This window comes from Carettochelys insculpta, chromosome 6 (assembly GCF_033958435.1).
Source record: "Carettochelys insculpta isolate YL-2023 chromosome 6, ASM3395843v1, whole genome shotgun sequence".
Lineage (NCBI taxonomy): Eukaryota > Metazoa > Chordata > Testudines > Carettochelyidae > Carettochelys > Carettochelys insculpta.
The window spans coordinates 63,020,525-63,039,455 of NC_134142.1; the positions used below are offsets into that span (position 1 = coordinate 63,020,525).

At 43.3% G+C, this 18,931-nt stretch overlaps 1 protein-coding gene across 1 annotated transcript in view; it reads right to left on the bottom strand.

Annotated features, from left to right (window-relative positions):
• Window positions 1–18,931, bottom strand: part of LOC142015378 (cytosolic phospholipase A2 epsilon-like) — a 54,130-nt gene extending 35,199 nt beyond the window's left edge. Inside the window, exons 1-6 of the mRNA XM_074998859.1 lie at window positions 18,821–18,931; window positions 18,348–18,439; window positions 12,755–12,837; window positions 6,268–6,404; window positions 4,763–4,891; window positions 2,886–2,926 (exon numbers count right to left, since the gene is read on the bottom strand). Coding sequence (XP_074854960.1) covers window positions 2,886–2,926; window positions 4,763–4,891; window positions 6,268–6,404; window positions 12,755–12,837; window positions 18,348–18,439; window positions 18,821–18,931 — 593 coding nt within the window. The remainder of the gene's footprint in view (window positions 1–2,885; window positions 2,927–4,762; window positions 4,892–6,267; window positions 6,405–12,754; window positions 12,838–18,347; window positions 18,440–18,820) is intronic.

Below are 18,931 nucleotides of genomic sequence, written 5' to 3' on the forward strand. Positions count from 1 at the left end.
CCACAACCTTGTGGAGGGCAAGGGTGGACATCTGTATGTGGGGGAGTGGGCAATGCAGCCAGCACCAGCTATAAGCAGCCGGGCACTGCCCCCATCTGCCAGGCCCACCAGGACGGCCTCTGCATTAGGCAGATGGCTGCCTGTGACCCGCACCTCCTCCCATCCCCCCATGCACTTTCACCGCCCGCCATCCCTGCCAGCACCACCCCCACAACCTGCCACAGCACCCACCAGCACCGCCCCACACATCCTCTACCCACCATCCCTCCCCGAGGAGCACAGCGTGAGGGAGTGTATGGTACATAAACATTTATCAACAACTGTACGGTATGTGCAACTATGTACAGGTGCGGGGGACATGGTGTGGAGGGGGGCAGGGGGCACCTAACCGAGAGGGGGGCAGGGAGGCTCTGAACCTGAAGTGGGGTGGGGGGCTCATTCCAGGGCTGGGATGGTGGGCCGCAAGCCTCATTGGCCCCAGGATCCCCTGCCTCCCTGGGTGTGGTGTCCAGAGTGTAGTGGGGACAGGGAGGGTAGCACCAGTAGGTAAGGCTGGAGGGGCTCAGCGGGGGTTGGAAGCAGGCTCAGCAGAGGGGCTTTTGGGGGGGCCATGGGGTGGCAACATAGAATCATAGGGCTGGAAGGGACCTCAGGAGGTCATCTAGTCCTGCCCACTGCTTCAAGAAGGATCAACCCCCACTAAGTCATCCCAGCCAGGATCTTGTCAAGCCAGGACTTAAAAACCTGAAGGGATGGAGAATTCACCACCTCTGTAGGCAACACATTACAATGCTTCACCACTCTCCTGGTGAAACAGTTTTTCCTAACATCTAACCTACACCTCTCCCTCTTCAACTTCAGACCATTACTCCTTGTTCTGCAATCTGACACCACTGAGAACAGTTTCTCATCCTCCTCTTTAGAGCTCCCCTTCAGGAAGTTGAAGGCTCCTATTAAATCACCGCTAAGTCTTCTCTTCTGTAAATTAAACAAGCCCAGATCCCTCAGCCTATCCTCATAGGTCTTGTGCTCCAGCCCCTTAATCATTTTTGTTGCCCTTTGCTGAACCTGCTCCAGCACATCCACATCCTTTTTATACTGGGGGGCCCAAAACTGGACACAATATTCAAGATGTGGCCTCACCAGTGCCGAATGGAGGGGAGCAACTACTTCTCCAGATCTGCTCCTGGACTGTCGTGGCACTGCCCTCCAAGGTGTTCAGGGGCCTCTCCCACGCTGCCCTCCACCACTCTAGCTCAGCTTCTGCAAGCCACAGGTTCCACTTAGCCAGGCGGTGGCTGGCTGGGTCCTCCTCAGCCTGGTGGGGACCCTCCAGCTGTGGTTCTGATGGTGCACATTGTGGGGAGGGGCCTGGCTGCAGTTAACATCTGTCTGGCGGCTGTCAGGGGCCTTGGACAGTGCTGGGCTCTCGTGGTCCACAGATGGTGCAGCTGTATGTAGAGGGGGACAGCATGGTGGGCATCCCATCCAATGGTGCGGTGGCCAGGGGGTATTTCAGGTGGGTGGCCCTTCCTAGCCCATGGTGTGTGGTCTCCAGGTGCTGTCCAACAGTGACCGGCGGCCGCCCCGTGTGCAGCTCGCTGCGCTGTCCATTGACGGCGGGTGTTGGCCATTGCCAGCAGACCACCATGGGGTGCTGTATATCATGGCGGCCTGGCATGTGTGTGGCCTGGGACCACTGGTCCAGTATGTGGCTGGCTGGCTGGTGCATCACTCCACCCCACAGAGTGGGTTGCACGCCTTGCTGCATACATACTGGAGAGTCCCTTGGCGACATCCGGGGATGCCCAGCTCTCAGTCGCATGGCTGGACAAGCAGGAGGGGATGTAGATCAGGAGGTCCCCATCATCCCTCACCCACTCAGTGGTCACATTGGCCTCCTGGATCCCTGGTCCAGGGTGCTCCTTCGCCTCTGGCTGCGGCTCGTTCACCGATGTGTCCAAGACCACTGGGGGGGTGGGGAGCTGTCCCGGGGCCCCAGGATGCCCTGGAGCTCCCAGAAATAAGGGTAGGTGGCTGGGGCTGCCCTGGAACCTTTGGCCTGGTCCTGGGCTTGGTCCTGGGTATAGCTCTGACACAGTTTACTTTCACTTTACTGTGTACCTATTCTGCAGTATGCTCTGGGTGGTCCTTTGTGAGGAGGCCCCGGGCCAGGTGGGTGAATGCTGTGGCATTTTCTCGCTTGACACCGCTCCATCCAGGAGGAGGCCCTTTTTTTATTCCCCTCCCCAGAGCCCTGGAAGCCCTGAGAGGGCTTGGAGGGAGAGTCCTGGGGCTCATGCAGGGGCTGTGTGCTGGCCATCGGTGCATCAGAAAGTGCAGCTGGAGCTCATGTTGGGGCTGCTCCTAGCATGCTCTCAGCTTCCTGCCACGAGGTTCCTGCGTGCATACTGCTTTAAGGTGGCTGGACACAGGGATCATAGAACCCTGTTGCTGCTGGCTGGAGCAGCCCCATGCTCCAGCTGACCGGTGCCGTGGCGGACCCTTCTTTTGAAAAAGCAGGATGTGGAGCATCTACACATGTACTCTTTCGATTTAGTTTTTCCAAAGGGGACGATCATCCCAATATGGGATCGGAGGTCGGATTTTGATGTCTGAGCCCCATTCCTTTGATTTTCTTTTGAAAGAAGGTGTTGCATGTGTAGACGCTCCTCCCATTCTTTCGAAAGAGGGCCACATATTTCAATGTTTCATGCACGTGCAGACACAGCTATTCTGTTTTGGAAAAGGAAAGAGTCTGGTGATGAAGTCTGGCTATTGAAGAGATGGCAGGTATATGAAATGTTTTCCCTATTGATTAATTCTACTCTTGGAATTGCTGCATCCATTCATTTCTGATTCCATAACATTTGAGGTTTACCCACCTGTCATCTAGTGTGAATTCAGCCTCCAGCTCTTCCCTTCTCTGGAAATTAGAGAGAGAAATGAACGAATCATGTAAAAACCTTCCCCAGTAAGGGCAGCTCCATTGATTGTATAAACTCAGTCTCCTCTCCCTGAGCACATTTGCTATGGTACTTAAAGACTTTCTGAAAAGTAACCTTCAATTTTGTGGCTGCCAGTACCATCAGGTAAATTCACTTTTGGGTCTCTAACAATATTCTGCTTCCTACTGTTGGTTCCCACCACTGGGGAGAGAAGCTCATTTCTTTCATCTCTTTGGGATCAAAAAGATGTTGATATTACTGAATGTATTAAGGACATTCTCAATGCTCCTGATCAATTTCTTGGACATTAGCTTTTTCTTTCCTGTCAACTGATCCTCCACTTCAGGTACAGGATAAACATTTACCACTTAGAAAAATGTTGGGAATCACAGGCCCACTTTTCAAAAATAGCTATGTAAATAAGGATTCAATTGTCCAAACCGAGGATATTTTAATATATAAAGTGTGTCCAATTGCCTATTTGCAAATATAGGATTAGGGCCAATATTTAAATATTGAACTCACTTGGCATAATTATCTTTTTTTTAACCAACATCTGTTTCAAGACTCAAAATCACTATTCTTGCCACCATAGTTGCTAGATCAATATGAATAAGTTATGACACAGAAGAAAAGTTGAGTGATTGTACAGCTCCTTCCATCAGAATTTCTCTAAGCACTTAAACCAAATTACTTATTTAATCTGCATAACATGATAGTTCCTTTTGGAGAGCCACTGCCATGATCCTAATTCGCATGTGAAGAAACAGGCAAAGAAAGATTCATTTGCTGAAGGTCACATAGCTAAGCTACAGCAGAGCCTGGGACAGCATCCAGGTCCTACTCTCTCACAGTCCTGTGTTCTAAAGACAAGCCAAACTTCCCTTCTTCAAAATTGTTCAGTAATATAACTGGGGATGTTCATCTTCAGAAATTCAACATTTATGATACAGTCAGCAATATCATGAGACTTTTGACAACTTCCTTGGACATTGCAATTCTGGCCAAACTATTCAGTACAATGTCAATGCAGTTTTAGAGAGGCTTTGCTCTTCAGTAGGCTGAAAGAAGCAAATATGGATGGATGGATGAAGAATAACACTCACTAAGGTAAAAAAGAAATATAAAACAAACTTTAGGAGGAAAATCATAAGAACAGCCATACTGGGTCAGACCAAAGGACCATCTAGCTCAGTATCCTGTCTTCCCACAGTAGCAATTGCCAGATACCCTAGAGGGCATGAACAGAACAGGTAATCACTCAAGTGATCCTGCTCCTGTCATCCATTTCCAGCCTCTGACAAAGAGAGGCTAGGAACACCATTCTTACCCATCTTGGCTATTAGCCATTGATGGACCAAACCTCCATGAGTTTATCTCGTTCTTTTTTGAATTCTGCTAAAGTCCTGGTCTTCCCAACATCCTCTGGCAAAGAGTTCTACAGGCCTACCACGTGCTGTGTGAAGAAAAACTCTCTTTTGTTTATTTTAAACTTGCTACCCATTAATTTTATTTGGTGAACCATAGTTTTTATGTTATGGGAACAAATAAATAACTTTTCCTTATTCACTTTTCCATACCAGTCATGATTTTATAGACCTCTATCATAGCACCTTGAGTATCCTCTTTTCTAAGCTGAAAAATCCCAGTCTTTTTAATCTCTCCTCACATGGCACCCATTCCAAACCCCTAAGCATTTCTGTTGTCCATTTCTGAACCTTTTCCAATGCCAATATATGTTTTTTAGATGAGTTGAACATATCCAGATAAATATATGCTTTCTGCCAAACTCTGTTTGTGAGATCAGTTCTCACCTGTGAATTCAACTGAAACTTCATAAAAATTGTTTCTCCAAGTGGGACTTTAGCTATGTCAAAGAGAACAGTGAGGTGGCCATCATCTTGGACAATGTCTTCATCAAAGACTGCAAATTCCAAGACATTCTGGGAATAGAAATAAAGAATATGTTCTTTGTTAGAGAAACAAGATATTTTGTGTGCATATAGTACAGGGAGATAATGAGGGAAAGGGGTGGAGGAGAAATTGGCATAAAGGCAGAAGGAGAGGGAGACCTGATGGATAAGGCTGGGTCTACACTTATCTTGAATATCGACGGCTGCAATGTAATTTTAGGTATGAAAATTGCATGTCAAAATTGATTTTACACCTGTTGATATTCATCCCTCTCCTTACTGCGGAACGCCGATGGGTGAACTCCTCCCATTGGCATTCCTCAATCTTTGCAGCTCTCCAGGAGTTCTGGGGTTGACATTGACCCTGGAATGTGCTGTTTTATGTACGCAGGAAACGGCACCCTAGAAGATCGAACCTAAGTGTTTGATCTTCCATGGCAAGCGTAGACCCAGCCTTAGTGGACAATCATACCTCTTTAGTGGAAATATATTCCAATCTGAGAAAGAAAGATTGTAGCAGGAATTCTATTTTGACTACACTTCCATTTGCCAACAACTTTCTGAAAAATTCTCCAGCTTGATGAAGAGATAACTGAATTTTAGATGTAGATAACCCCATTTTGAAAACAGCTGTTGATGTCAATCTACTATTGATAGAATAAATGTTTCTATCCCCAAAGAAGCAATTGTGGCTGCCAGGAATTTTTGCCAGGATTCAGATTTTTAAGTTGTCTGTTGGTTTAAGTGTGCATTATTTCTTTAGATCCATAGGATAACAAGCTGTGTTCAGGAGGATTCAGGTATAATGTCCTTAGGAGAACATGCCTGAATAACATTTAATCTATTATATTGTGACACAGCTGCTCCTAGAAAGCAGGAGCTCCTGGATTCTCTGCATTGTTGTCCATTAACCCAAGCTATTGCTCAATGAAAATTTGTTCTCAATGTGGAATAATTATCTTTTATATTTCATTGATTGAACTGATTGTCACACTGTGATGTATCTCTCTAGTGCCAGAATATCTATCCAGGTATTGGTGACATACAAATAAGTAAATAAATAAATATCCTTCAGGGGAACTGCATAAGTGAAATCTGAACTAAGACAGAATTTTATAGCTCTCAAGCTTGTTATCATAATTTTCAATGAACTCAGTTAAACTGGTTCACTACTAGAAATAAACTATATTTCTAAGTTGCCTCAGGACTCAAGCCAAACAGTGGATTCAAACTCCAAACATATATGACCAGAGTTGTTAAAATTATTCCAGGAGAAACTGTTAGGGTACTTTTAGCATCTGGGAATTGAAGTGATACAATATACATGCTGCAGCAGCTTTGTCTAGAACAGAAGGATCTGGCTACTGAAGAGACACAAGACAGAGTATTTGGTGTTATTTCCGCACCTTGACCTGACTCTGAATCTTGAAGTAAAAGGTTTCATTCCACACTGGATCACTGCAGTTCTTGATAGTTTTGGTCCGGACCTTTTCAGCTGAAGCAGTTGGCAACCATAGGCTCACATAGCAATCAGACTGGCTTGCTATTGGAAAAAAGTACAGAATACTTGACAACATAGCATGTATTTGTGTCTATAATAGCCATTGAGAAAATTCATAGTTACAAGGCTGTCTACACGAGATGGTGTATTGGCTTGCATGTCACACATTCTTCAGAAAAAAGAGCATACCCTAAGCTGGTTGATACAACTTAAAAAGAAAGTATTACTTGTAGGAATCTTACTTATATATCTGTAATTTAGAAATAGCTGTTGGGAGAAACCTCAAAAGATTTGGCATTTGGGTTTGATTTCGATAAGCACTCAAATTTTTGATTTGTCAGATAGGAATAGCCATGGTTCTATCCTCCCTCCATGCCCATCAGTGGAGCTGATCCCACTGAGGATGGAAACAAGTACACACTTAAGCTCTTCAAGCGTAGCACAGTGGTTGTGCTCTCTAGCTTCTGGAGACAAAGGATAAATTCTCCTCTCATGCTAGTGTAAGGCCGTGTTGATTGTACCACTCATTCAGCGAAGGTAACATGTCACTCAGGAGTTTAAATATTCCCCCCCACCGAGCGACAATTACACTGGCATAAGTACTGGTGTGAAGAGTGGAAGGTCAATAGGAGAGCTTCTTCTCCCAACATATATTAGAAGGGTAGCCGAGTTAGTCTGTATCTTCAAAAACAAGAAATCCTGTGGTGCCTTATAGGCTAACAGATATTTTGGAGCATAAGTTTTCATGGGCAAAGACGTGTTTTGTCAACATAGCCACTGCTGCTCACTAGGGAAGTGGGATTAATTATGGCTATGAGAGAGCTCTCTCCCTTCAGCTTAGAGTAGCTGCCCAAAAGCTCTTACAGCAGTGCAGCTGGATCTTTACAGCTAAATCATTGCAAACTCTCTACTGTAGAAATAGCCTGAGTCAGGTGTAACATCTGAAGTCGATGGAGTCACACTGGTGTGACAGTGGCAAAGTGAGAAAAGGAGCAGCAGCTGACATAAGGCAGAATTCTACTGGGACAAGCACGGATTTAAATAAAAAGCAACAATTAAAAAACCTTATACGTAGCCCAACTGCAAGGAAGACATGAAAGACAGGAAACAAGAACCGTGCATATGAAGAAACAAAACAAAAGAAAGCGTATTTATTTTCACAACTTCCTGTGAGACAGGAAGTACTATTAATCACATTCTACAGATGAGAAACTGAGGCACAGAACACCTAATTGATAGGCCCAATATCACACTAGAGGATTGTAGCAGAGCAAGGAATTGTACCTGGTTCCAGTACCAAGGTAGTGCCATACATGTGTGGACATCCTTCAGCGTTGTCAGCCTCAAGTATTGAAAGAACCTGAGCTCCACACACCCCCATAAATCATGAGACTGGCTTAAAATCTTGAGATTTAGTATTGCTGGGGAAACGGTGGGTTGTCTTGTGGTTTCTGACCCTTCAGGGCTGGGGTAGACAAACTTTTTGGTCAAAGGGACACATATGGGTACAGAAATTGAATGGTGAGCCCTGGCTGAAGCACTAGGCTGCCAGAGTGTGGCAAACTTCTGACCCCACTCCCTGACTGAAAACCCAGAGTGGGGGGCAAGCTCTAATCCCGCTCCCCATCCAGAGAAAGGCAATGGCACTCAAGGGCTGGATTAACAGTGGTGACAGGCTGGATGTGGCCCACAGGCTGTATTCTGCCCACTCCTGCTTTAGGGTTCATTGTATTCAGCAAACATTTCAAGATTTTCTCTACTACTGTAAAAGTTAGCACCATGATTATTTTTTTAAACGAAAACTGCCATTTGCATGCATTCTCTTGACCTCAGAACATAGGCCTGTCAGAAAAACAACAAATACATTGCAGCTTGGGATAAAATAATTGAAAATGTTCCTTTTGATGGAGGAATCAGAGGGCCCAGTCCGAACTGAAGGCTACAGAGGCAAAGAACCTGCTTTATTATTGTTTTCCCCTCTCCTGAGTTTGTTCCCTGTAACAAAGTAATTAGACAGTGCTGTTTTCTCAAGGATGGCTTTGTGTTTATTTGTTTTAATATGAGACTCCCCTCCATAAATTTTGAAAGAAATGTAATGGTGAAGTGCTGATAGTGACAGCTGGACAGGGAGAAGTGAAAGGAGTTACATACTATTACAGCATGTCTCCAGCGGTTGTCTCCATATTTAGATGTTAGCCCTGGAGATGAGATGAACCCCTGGCAGCAAAGTTTCTCAGCCTCTTATGGACATAAAGGTACAAAGGGAAGCTTCCCACACACACTCACACCACCATGCATTATGCTGTCCCTAACTGCCCTGTCTGCATAGATATGTTGTTGGGGTTTTTTTAAGCCTCGGAAATCCATTCAGGTTCCCTTCGCTCCATGCAGTAGCACAGCAGGGAGTAAGCCCCAAGTTTGCAGCAACTTCTGCAGGCCCTGCCTTTTGAGAAGGGGAAGACTGGTAAGTTATTTGAAAGAGATCTTCTTTCACTGACTGGGTTCTGCCCTTCATGGTGTGACCTTCCGCAGCACTTTCCACACTGGGCCAAATGCTTCTTGGGCAAACCGGCTTGTAAAAGGATAAGTGGCACCCAAAACCAAAGGGCCCCAAAAATCAATGGTCGCTTTCGAAAATTTAGGCCTTAACATGTCTGTGCTTCAAGGTCCTCATCTAAACTTTGTACCTATCCTTTGCAGAGCAGTGAGAGTCACCTGGATGAAAAGCGCTAATTGGCAAATACCAGTATCAGGTATATCAAGTAGCCTGGCCATTCATATTCATTGTGAGACGCATTATCCTATTAATCAAATGCAGTTTAACCTCTTTCATACAAGTGTCCCATTTCTTAAAATCAAGTAATTCCCTTATACAGCCATTGCTTCTGACTACATCTTCATAATGGTACCCACATTTCACTCCGCACAAATCTACACCTTTATTCCTAATTTTGTGTATAATTTTACTAGAGGTATTGAGATAAATGTGGTTACACATTTTCTGGACTGCCTGGAAACAGAGGAGGACGTTCATGCACTGACCAGCGTAATCAATCAGTGCCTTTGCTGTTTAAAGAAAAGAAAAGAAGGGAAAAAAGAAGAGCCAATACTCAGCAGGCTCCCTGCCCTCCTCCCCCAACCAATCCCAGGGCTGGGGCTGCCAGGGTGTCAGTACTCAGTACTGGTAAGTACCAGCACAAAAAAAGCACGGAGCATAATGAGTCATTAACGTGTAATAGTGGGTTATATTAAAATATCTTCTGATTTTTCTTTTATTTCTTTGGTGTGAATTCTGACTGGCTCAGAAATACTACTTGGTGCATCTGCTCTTGTAAACATCTTGCTAACATGTCAACCAATGCTTTCAGACTGGAATCTGATAGAGCATTAGGTAGGTGAGAGTCAGCGCTATGCTTTGGGTAGCCCGGCATACAAAAGAAAATAATAATTGTTGCAGTGATGATAAGTAGTCTCACTTCTTACAGCAGCACCTAAGGGCCAACCAACAATGGATTACCATTACACTAAGCACTGTACAAACACCAGGTAATTGACTGTCCCTGTTTCAAAGTACTTCCTCAATAGACGTGATAGTCATGGTCACAGGATGCCGGAAAGGTAATAACACACAAGAACAGGGAATAATATGAGAGCATCAAAGATCATGTTAATTCCCTAATTTTTGAAGGGGGTGGAAGGGAGGATTGGAGGTAAATTAGGTACTAAAGTTATATGCAGATTTTGTAAATGACTGAATTGTAATTCCAATATACTTCACTGAAGGAAGGATGGCTACATATTAGCCTCAAATTAGCGTTCACAGGTGGCTTCTGTGACCAAAAGCATCCCTGTATTCACATTCTACACACCCTACACACCCTGTAATAGTCTTCATACAAAATATGCCTTGTGAGGGAGTAAATTTAATAACTCATTGGTCAAGGATATCATTGTGAAATATATGTAGTACTATAATATGTAAAGTTACTAATTCCCCCTTGTGTGATGTTAGCACATATTCAAGAACCAGACAGTCCTGCCTTGACAAAAGTTGTGAAACAGACCTATCCTAAAGAAAGAAATGTGTGTTTCACGCAATTACATATAAGGAATAAAAAGGGGGTTCTCATTGTTTCATTGATCTTCCCTCTCTGTCTGAATCTACTGTCTCTTGATTTATACTTGGACCGTGAGTTCTGAGTTTGTGCGAGTTCTGACACAACGGGATCCTGGACCATGACTAGGGTTCCCAGTCATAGAGCATCGTGATCCAAATATCACTGTGGAAATGCATTTGCTGATAATGACTGTTAAACTTGTACTTTGTCAGCATGTAAAAACTCTACTCAAAATAATTAAAATATCTAACATTTACACCACACCAAAGAGAGTTCAGTCCCTGCACAGCATAAACTAAGCACCTCTGAAGTACACATTCAACCACTATTCTAATTTTTCAGATGGTGCCAGAAACAGAAATAAATGGGCTGCCCTTGGCTACAGAGTGAGTCAGCAGGCGAGCTGGGACTAGAACTCAAACGTGTCTCTGATGATTACAGTTAATTGCACACACCATTAATCATGCAACCACATTTTTAATTCTTGACAAACAGATCTCATTAAAACACCTTTTTGAGCTAGGTATTACATGAGGCAATCACCAAACTAATCTGATTGGTGTTGTAATTTTCCTCTTGCAGACCGCTAAGTAATGGAGCAAGGTTCTTTTTCAGAACATACCTATGTCCCTGCCAGTAGTCATATCTTGCAGTTATTAAAAGAAGTCTTATGCTAGTGCCTAGAGATGTATCTGATATCAAGGCTCCCCTTTTGCCAGGTACTGTACAAACAGATGAAAGAGCTTTCAAATACCAGGACAAGGAAGTATTGTTATCTACAATTTCCAGAGGGAACTGAGGAAGAGATAGATCAAATGACTTGCTACATCTTCTATACTTTCCCAGGAAATGGTTTGTATGTAAACTCCATATTCTTTCAGGAGAATCAGATCTGAGGCAAACATTTAAGAGATCTATTAATTATTATCAGTGTTTGAAGTGATTCCAGGTTCCAAGGCCCCACCGTGTGGCTGTAGGGTCTAAGTGACCTCCGAGATCCTGCCTGTCCCATAAGAAAGGGAAGATTGATGGCAGAAGATTTTGGAAATGAACTGCAGGCTAAGCGTTGTAGGGTTGAGGGGTTGGTTTAATAGTTCTGGAATGCAAAAATGATCTTGAATGTTTATGGAACAATGTTTTGACACGCAAAACACAAGACAGGTTATTTAGTTACTGTCTGCTACAGACTAACAAAACACACTAGGAAACAGGATAACTGATTACTTATGCACTTACAGGGGAAAAATTCTTCATTATCACAAGGGATTTCAATCTGAGTGGCACATGTTGGAGAACTCATGCTACCAGCACTAAAATAACCATGGAATTTCTAAATATTATGCAGATGACAGTGTCCTAATAAAAATTCAAAGAGTGTTGTATCTAACACAGGATAATTTTATTCACACTACTAAATCATTCAGCCTTATTTTTAATTCTTGATGAACTGTTCTCATTAAAATACCTATTTGACCAGTGTGTTACTTGGAACAATGTAAGTGACAACTTCCTCATTCAAAAAGTGTTGCATCTAACACAGCTGGATTTTATGCTAGACCTCATTTTTACGTATAAAGAGGAGCTGATCACAGAAATAAAAATTAGTGGTAGTTTTGGGTACAAGTGATCATATTTATAATGTGGAAAAGAAATGACGTCCAGAACAATTATATATCTGTAAAGTATGGGTTTTCAAAGGGTCAATTTCCACAAAACTGAGAACAAATAGGAGCCAGACAAGCTGGGAGAAGGAATTTCAAAAGGAAAACGTTAATGATAACTGGAAATTGTTTTAGAATATTTTACTACAAGTTCAGAAAGCCACAGTCTCACAGACATGGCACAATGGAACCTAGCTCCATGACAGGAGATACTACAAGCAAGGCAGATAGAAAAAATGGACCGATTATAGTCCGACAACATTCTGTATATGCGTGATAGCCTGAACACTCTTACTACTCCAGATATCTGCTATAAACAGCTCTTCTACTGTATTTGGGTAACAATACAATCATTTGTCCTTATGTAACTGGACCATACATGATATCCTCTGACAATAATTTGGGTGCATAGGTATACCTTCATGAGGACAATGACCCATTTTATTACACACACGTAGCCAAATTCATTGCTGCTTTAGTCATTCTGTTGATCAAAGTCAGATTCATCCTTCAAATTAATTTACCTTAGAAATGAATCTCCCCTGTTGCTCAGCTGTATTCTGAGTAATTCTAAAACAACGAGGCATCTCAAATAAATAGTAAAGGTACTCACCGAAATCTGTTTGCTGAAGATTTTTAATTCGTATGATTTTTACAGTAAGCAAGTAGCAAAGTGATGCTTCCTTTGTAGAAAAAATGACACATGAACATTATCATACGGAATGTTTATACAGGTTGTAATTTATAACAATTAATTTAAAAAGGAGCCCAACTGCTATTCAGGAACTCTATTTAAAACAATAAATAGATCAAAAATAAGACCTACAAGAACCCCCCAGAAAACTTCACCCTTAACTCAGTGATAGGTTGTGCTTTCCCCACAAAACCTCCATCCCCCATTTAAAAAAAAATCACTTCCATCACTCCTCAAACTTTTCAGCTACCAATGCAAGATGTAGAACACACACAAAAAAGCAGAGCAAAGAATTAACCGGACAAGAAACTTTAATCAGCCAACAATCCAATTTTCACATATTAACCATCTAAGACAGATTCTGGATCCAAGCTGTCCCTTGTATGTAAGCCAACCCAACATGAGAGATAGTGCCTCAGTAAAATCAGGGGCTGTCTGGTTTGGTTTGGTTTGGTTTGGTTTGATGGTTTAATAGAATGCTGTGGTGTCTGGGTGTAAATTCAAGGCCCACTTACAGGCATCTACTTTTGATGCAGTTTTTTGATGAATGGAGAAAAACTAGAAAAACTTGGGTTAGTTTGTTTCAAAAGGCAAGATTTAAATTTCTTAATACCAAATGGCCACCCAGTATAAACCACACAATTATTTTCTCTCCTGTGTTGGTTAAGTGAGTGGCAACTTATCACAGAAGACCTTTTTTTAGTATAAACTTGTTTAGGTTTCCTTCACTCTCAGCATTTTGAGGAGCTCTTCACCATGGCTGTATCTACACAAACCCCCTCCTTTCGGAAAGGGCACGCTAATGAGGGAGTTTGAAATATGCTAATGAGGCACTGCTATGAATATGCAGTGCCTCATTAGCATAATGGCGGCTGCAGCTATTTGAAAGTGCCGCTTTCGAATCGTGTGCCACCCGTGTAGCCAGGGGCCTTTCGAAACAACACCCCCTGTCTTCAAAAGCCCCTTCTTCCCATTTGTTTTGGGAAGAAGCGGCTTTTGAAGACTGGGGGGTTGTTTTGAAAGGCCCCCAGCTACATGGGTGGCACACGATTCGAAAGTGGGACTTTCGAATTGCTGCAGATGCCATTATGCTAATGAAGTGCTGCATATTCATGGAAGCACCTCATTAGCATCTTTTGAACTCCCTCATTAACATGCCCCTTCTGAAAGGAGGGGGCTCGTGTAGATGCCTTAAATATTGAGTCTGTTCTGGTACGGCTATGGTCTGAAGAAGCGGGTCTGTCCCATGGAAGCTCACCTAATAAATTATGTCGTTAGTCTTTAAAGTGCTACTTGACTGCTTTTTTGTTCCCATAGAAATTGTGGAAGTACTAATGTAGACTGTATGCTGGTCCTCAGGCCTGCAGACGGGAGGGAAAAGAGGTCAATTCCCCCGGACCAGACAATCAGCTGCCATTACTGGAGACTCAGGCCCTTTAAATTGCTGACAGAGTGCGACCACACAACACTCTGGACAGCTCTGAGGACTGCCGGGGGGTGGGGGGAGGGAAAGGGCACAGCATGGTATGCAGGGCTGGCTGCCCTCAGTCCTGCCCCTTTTGCCCAAAACCTCACCCCTTCTGTGAGCAAGAACCAGCTCCCGCCACACACATCTTGCCTGTGGGCTTAGCAAGTCAGTGGGATCCCCTGCTGGTGCTTTTCCTTCTGCATGCTCTGGTCTTTCTCTACCAATGTCTAGGGTTCAGGGTGCGTGACAAAAACACTGAGTCACAAGGAGCCTAAATGACATGCCCAAGGTCACGTAGGAAGTCTGAGACACAGTCAGGAATAGATTCCAGATCTACCAGCTCACAAGTCTGTGCCTCATCCAACCTTCCGTCATAGTTTACTTGTGCAAAATAACCTGGTGACCTCTAAGTGACCAGCCATGCTCGGGCTTGTTAGGGTGAATTGCATGGGCACTTGAACAATGCGGTGAGGTACGTGGGATGGAGGCAGGGTACAGAGACCCTTTTAAAATACTATAAAGAAATATGCCTCAGCACAAAATGGCTAAAACATTAACCCCGGGACAAGAACCGAGGAACTGAGTAAATTGGGCAAGTGTAAACCAGTTAGCACTGGGATTTACTGGATTGCATACAGCCTGCATTAACAGCAGTATGTAACTTCAGCAGCATCCACATCCTCTTGGCCTAAATTGAAAAACAGGAAAGACCATGGCCTCTGAGCCATCAGCCCAGAGGAGCCAGCTGCGTACTTTAACAAGGACAAAATAAGTATGAGATATAGTTGTGTAACATGGAAAGGGAGGCTATGGGGGGCTGCAAGCAAAGAGAAGCAGAAGCAACCAGGCTGTGATGTGCCAGGCCTCGGGTGGAGCCAGCAAACAGCAGGATTATAAAGGGGGGCTACAACGTAATGAGGAGGAAGAACTTCCGAATCCTGGAGAGACCCGATGCTGTCTGCGACAAGGCCTGATCACCCTTCTCCGCTCTTCCCGCCTGCTCATGAGTTTGATAGAGTAGAGAGTGAATACCTAATGGTAGCACGAAAATCTGTATTAGTAGTATTGCTAGCTGAAGTAACATGATGCAATGGTGCGCCTTATTCCTGTATCTGCTTAACTATGTAAGTATATGCTCTCAGTAAATGCTCTCATTAACACTATTTCTATTCTGTTTGTATCCTGTCCTGTGGCAAGTCTGTCTATATGGTGATGTGTTTATGTTTTAGTTCCATAAGCCTGTAAGAGTCACGTGTAAGGCTGAGGCAAAGATGCCCCAGAACCTCTGGAAGGGCTTTGACCGAATGACTGGGAAGTTCTGAAAGCAAAGCTGCCTCAGCTGGGAAGCATGATCTGCTGAGCCTCCGTGTTCTACAGAACAGAGTGTTGTTTGTGCCTGTATGCCATACCCCTCTATTAATCCTTAAGTAGTCCCACCCCTGAAACTCGAAACTCACACTTCTTGGGGGATAGATAACAGCTCTTAGAAATTGGGATAGATAACAGCCAGTGAATTCCACCAACCCGTGGGCTGTTTTAGATAACTCCTGGGAGCGAGAAAAACCCCAAGGGGTGCTTCTCTTTCTTTTGGGCATAATCCTATTCCTCCTGTTAGTAGTGTGGTGTAAGCCATGGCTTTAACTACACCAGTTTCATAATAGCAGAATCAATCTCAGTGGTGCGGGTCATCACCGAGGAGCAGCCCTCCTTTTTTCCCAGTTCAATGCTCCACTCACCTCCACCCTTATTTGGGACTTGGAGCACAACTTATTTGCTCCTCATTACTAAGGAAAAGTGAAGGTGTGTGATCATGTTTCATAAGACCATGAACACCAGATATCAAAATTTCAATTCAAATATTCAGTGCTGTCAACTCCTGCAATTTTACCTCAAGTCTTACCATATTTGGTGTTTGTCCTAAAGAGCTTCTGGAGCCATGTGATTATACATGACTGATTTCATTTAAAAACAAAGACACATCTTCTAGCTTGTATGGTGGCAGAAAAACAGGGAAAAAAATATTTCAAACAGTTCAAAAGCAGAGGCAAATAAAAAAACACCCCCAAATATTTTCCTTCTTAAAAATCTTAGGATTGCTTAATGCTGCAGGATAGCAATTCTGAGCATTACTCAAGTTTCTAATTTAGGAGTGGCTGTGGGGAGAGGAGCAGAGAGATGAAGTGGTGGGAAGGAGCCTACCTTATTTCAGGCCTTATGTACACACAGTTTCCCTACTGCTTAAACGATATTTGTTCAGAAGCTTACACTATACAGCATCTTTGCATCCCTTTATCTGAATCTGCACAAGTGGGTTGTACCACTTTAATTGTGTCTGTTGCAAGAAAAGGATGTTTCAAAACAAATATAATTAAAGCAATACAAAATCTGTTGTTGGACCAGGTTTTACATTCCATGTTAGTTGCTCTTTCTGCTGTATCACACCCCCTCTTCAAGCCCCAGCGTGCAAAATACACACCCATTTAATGCAAAATCAGTGCAGATTATGCCATGTTTCCTTTTACATCTGCTTGCAGATCCAACGGGCAACCTGTCAACATTTTTCTGCTCTCAGATACATTTTTTAAAACGACTGGTTAACTTGCCAGAGTACCTCTACTGATAGGCTACGTCTACATGGGAAGCCTTGGTCAACAGAAGTCGCTGTGGGAAGGGATTTCCTGCAAAACTTCTGTTGACAGATTAGGTCTACACATAAAAGCAGATTGAAAGAGAAGTCCGCTCTGTTGACAGAGAGCGGACGGACTGCCCGGTCCTCTCTTGCCAAAACAGCTGATTGGAAGCTCTGCAAACAGGAAACTGTTGATAGAGGCGTTATACCTGAAAGGGGAGAGGTATAAAGCTGCTGGCGGATGTGCCGGGTTTTGTGGACTAAGCACATTTTGTGGATCGACACTCTGCAATTTTTCCTAATAGAAGCCCTGTTTTGCTGAGCAAAGCCTCTCCTGTAGACACAGCCAAAGTGATTTACATACTTTTGAACAACTTATGAAATTAAATAAACAAATATTTTATGCCCCGTGGTTTGCTGTGGAAATTGAACTTATTTTTTTTGAACAGAAAATAAGTCAATTTCCCTGTATTTCCCATGAGTCACGTTTCTGAATCATATTCTACTATAGACACCATTAATGAATTCTGACACAGCTTTTGAGTAAAGCTACACAAGTTTGCTTTGAGTTGACTACTGTATAGAACACATAACCAGCAAGAAGCAAGCCAGCAATGGACAGAAATACTTGCATTGATATTTCTATTATAAAATAAACACAAATGTAGATCTAGAATTGATTCCCAAGCAACCATGCAGGTACCACCATCTGTCTTCCCTCAGAAGCTTTTTATTGTGATTAATCTCCTCCCCAGAGCTTAAAGAAACATTTGTTTTGGAAACTGGGGGCTATACAAAAACAAAGGACCTTCAACAATTGTATTATAAATGAGACAGTAGGCCACATCTCCTTTCACTTTGGTATAAATGTGGAGTAACTTGATTAAAGTCAATGGAGCTATGCTGGTGAAAAATGATAAAAGTGAACCAAGAATCAGGCCCACTGTAATAATACACAATGGGGAGTATACAATAGGGAGTCCACCTTAATAAATAATATACAACGGGGAGTCCACCTTAATGAGTTTCTTTTTAAAAGGACCAAATCTCTACCTGCTGCAAACCAAACACAAACAATTGTAGCCCAAAAGAATAATGGGCTTCAGACAGTGCTTTATTTATAATGAGAGAGTTGTTGGAGCTCAAGCAATTTTTGTATTTTGAACTGATGCAACAAGCCCAGATGTACCAGGACTATGAACTGCCAAGCCTAGAGGGGCTGGAACAAGCCTGAGCAAAAATGAAGCATTGAATTCAGATGATTAACAAAAGGAAGTTTCAACCTGAAACCCACTATCACTAAATAGTCAACACTTCACTAACTAGTAAATTCATTCCATAATTCCCCACCACCCCGACTCCACCTCCAAAAACCCGTCAACTTAGTTATTCTCTCAAAATGTTGCCTGTGTTACGGTACCTTATTGCCAGCATTCCACTGTACTGCGTGCTGTTTTGTCCATTTAGTTCCTACTTTTCCCAATGGGCCTGTTTTGCTGTTTAAGTCCTGAAAATGGGGCAGGGGCCGGGGGAGAGAAGGGAAAAGGGAAGCAAGAATGGGAAAGTATTAACATTTGAAAACATTTTTCCAGTTTCATATTATAAATTCGTAACTGCAATGCCATATTTTAACCTCAAAGCGCAGCGCTGTTGCACGTTCACTCCCAGTCTAGCACAGTGCTAGGCTAGGAGGTACAATTGAAAAAAAAAATAAGGATGTGTCCATCATTTCTATAAAGTAGGGTTGAGGTATTGACTCCTCACCACTCTACCTGTCCGAGCAACAGCAGGTGAACAGCAACCCTGGCTGCTAAGGCAGCATGGAGACTTCAGTTGTGCCATTCTGAATCAGGGTCTCAGAAAATCTGGCTTTATCTTTTAGTCTTACCTCATGGAAGCCAGCAGATGATTCCATTGTAGCCTCTGCTGCATTCAGATCAGGTGCTACCAATGGTATCTGAGTACTAGGTTCCACACCTGGCAGTGACTCCTGAAACAT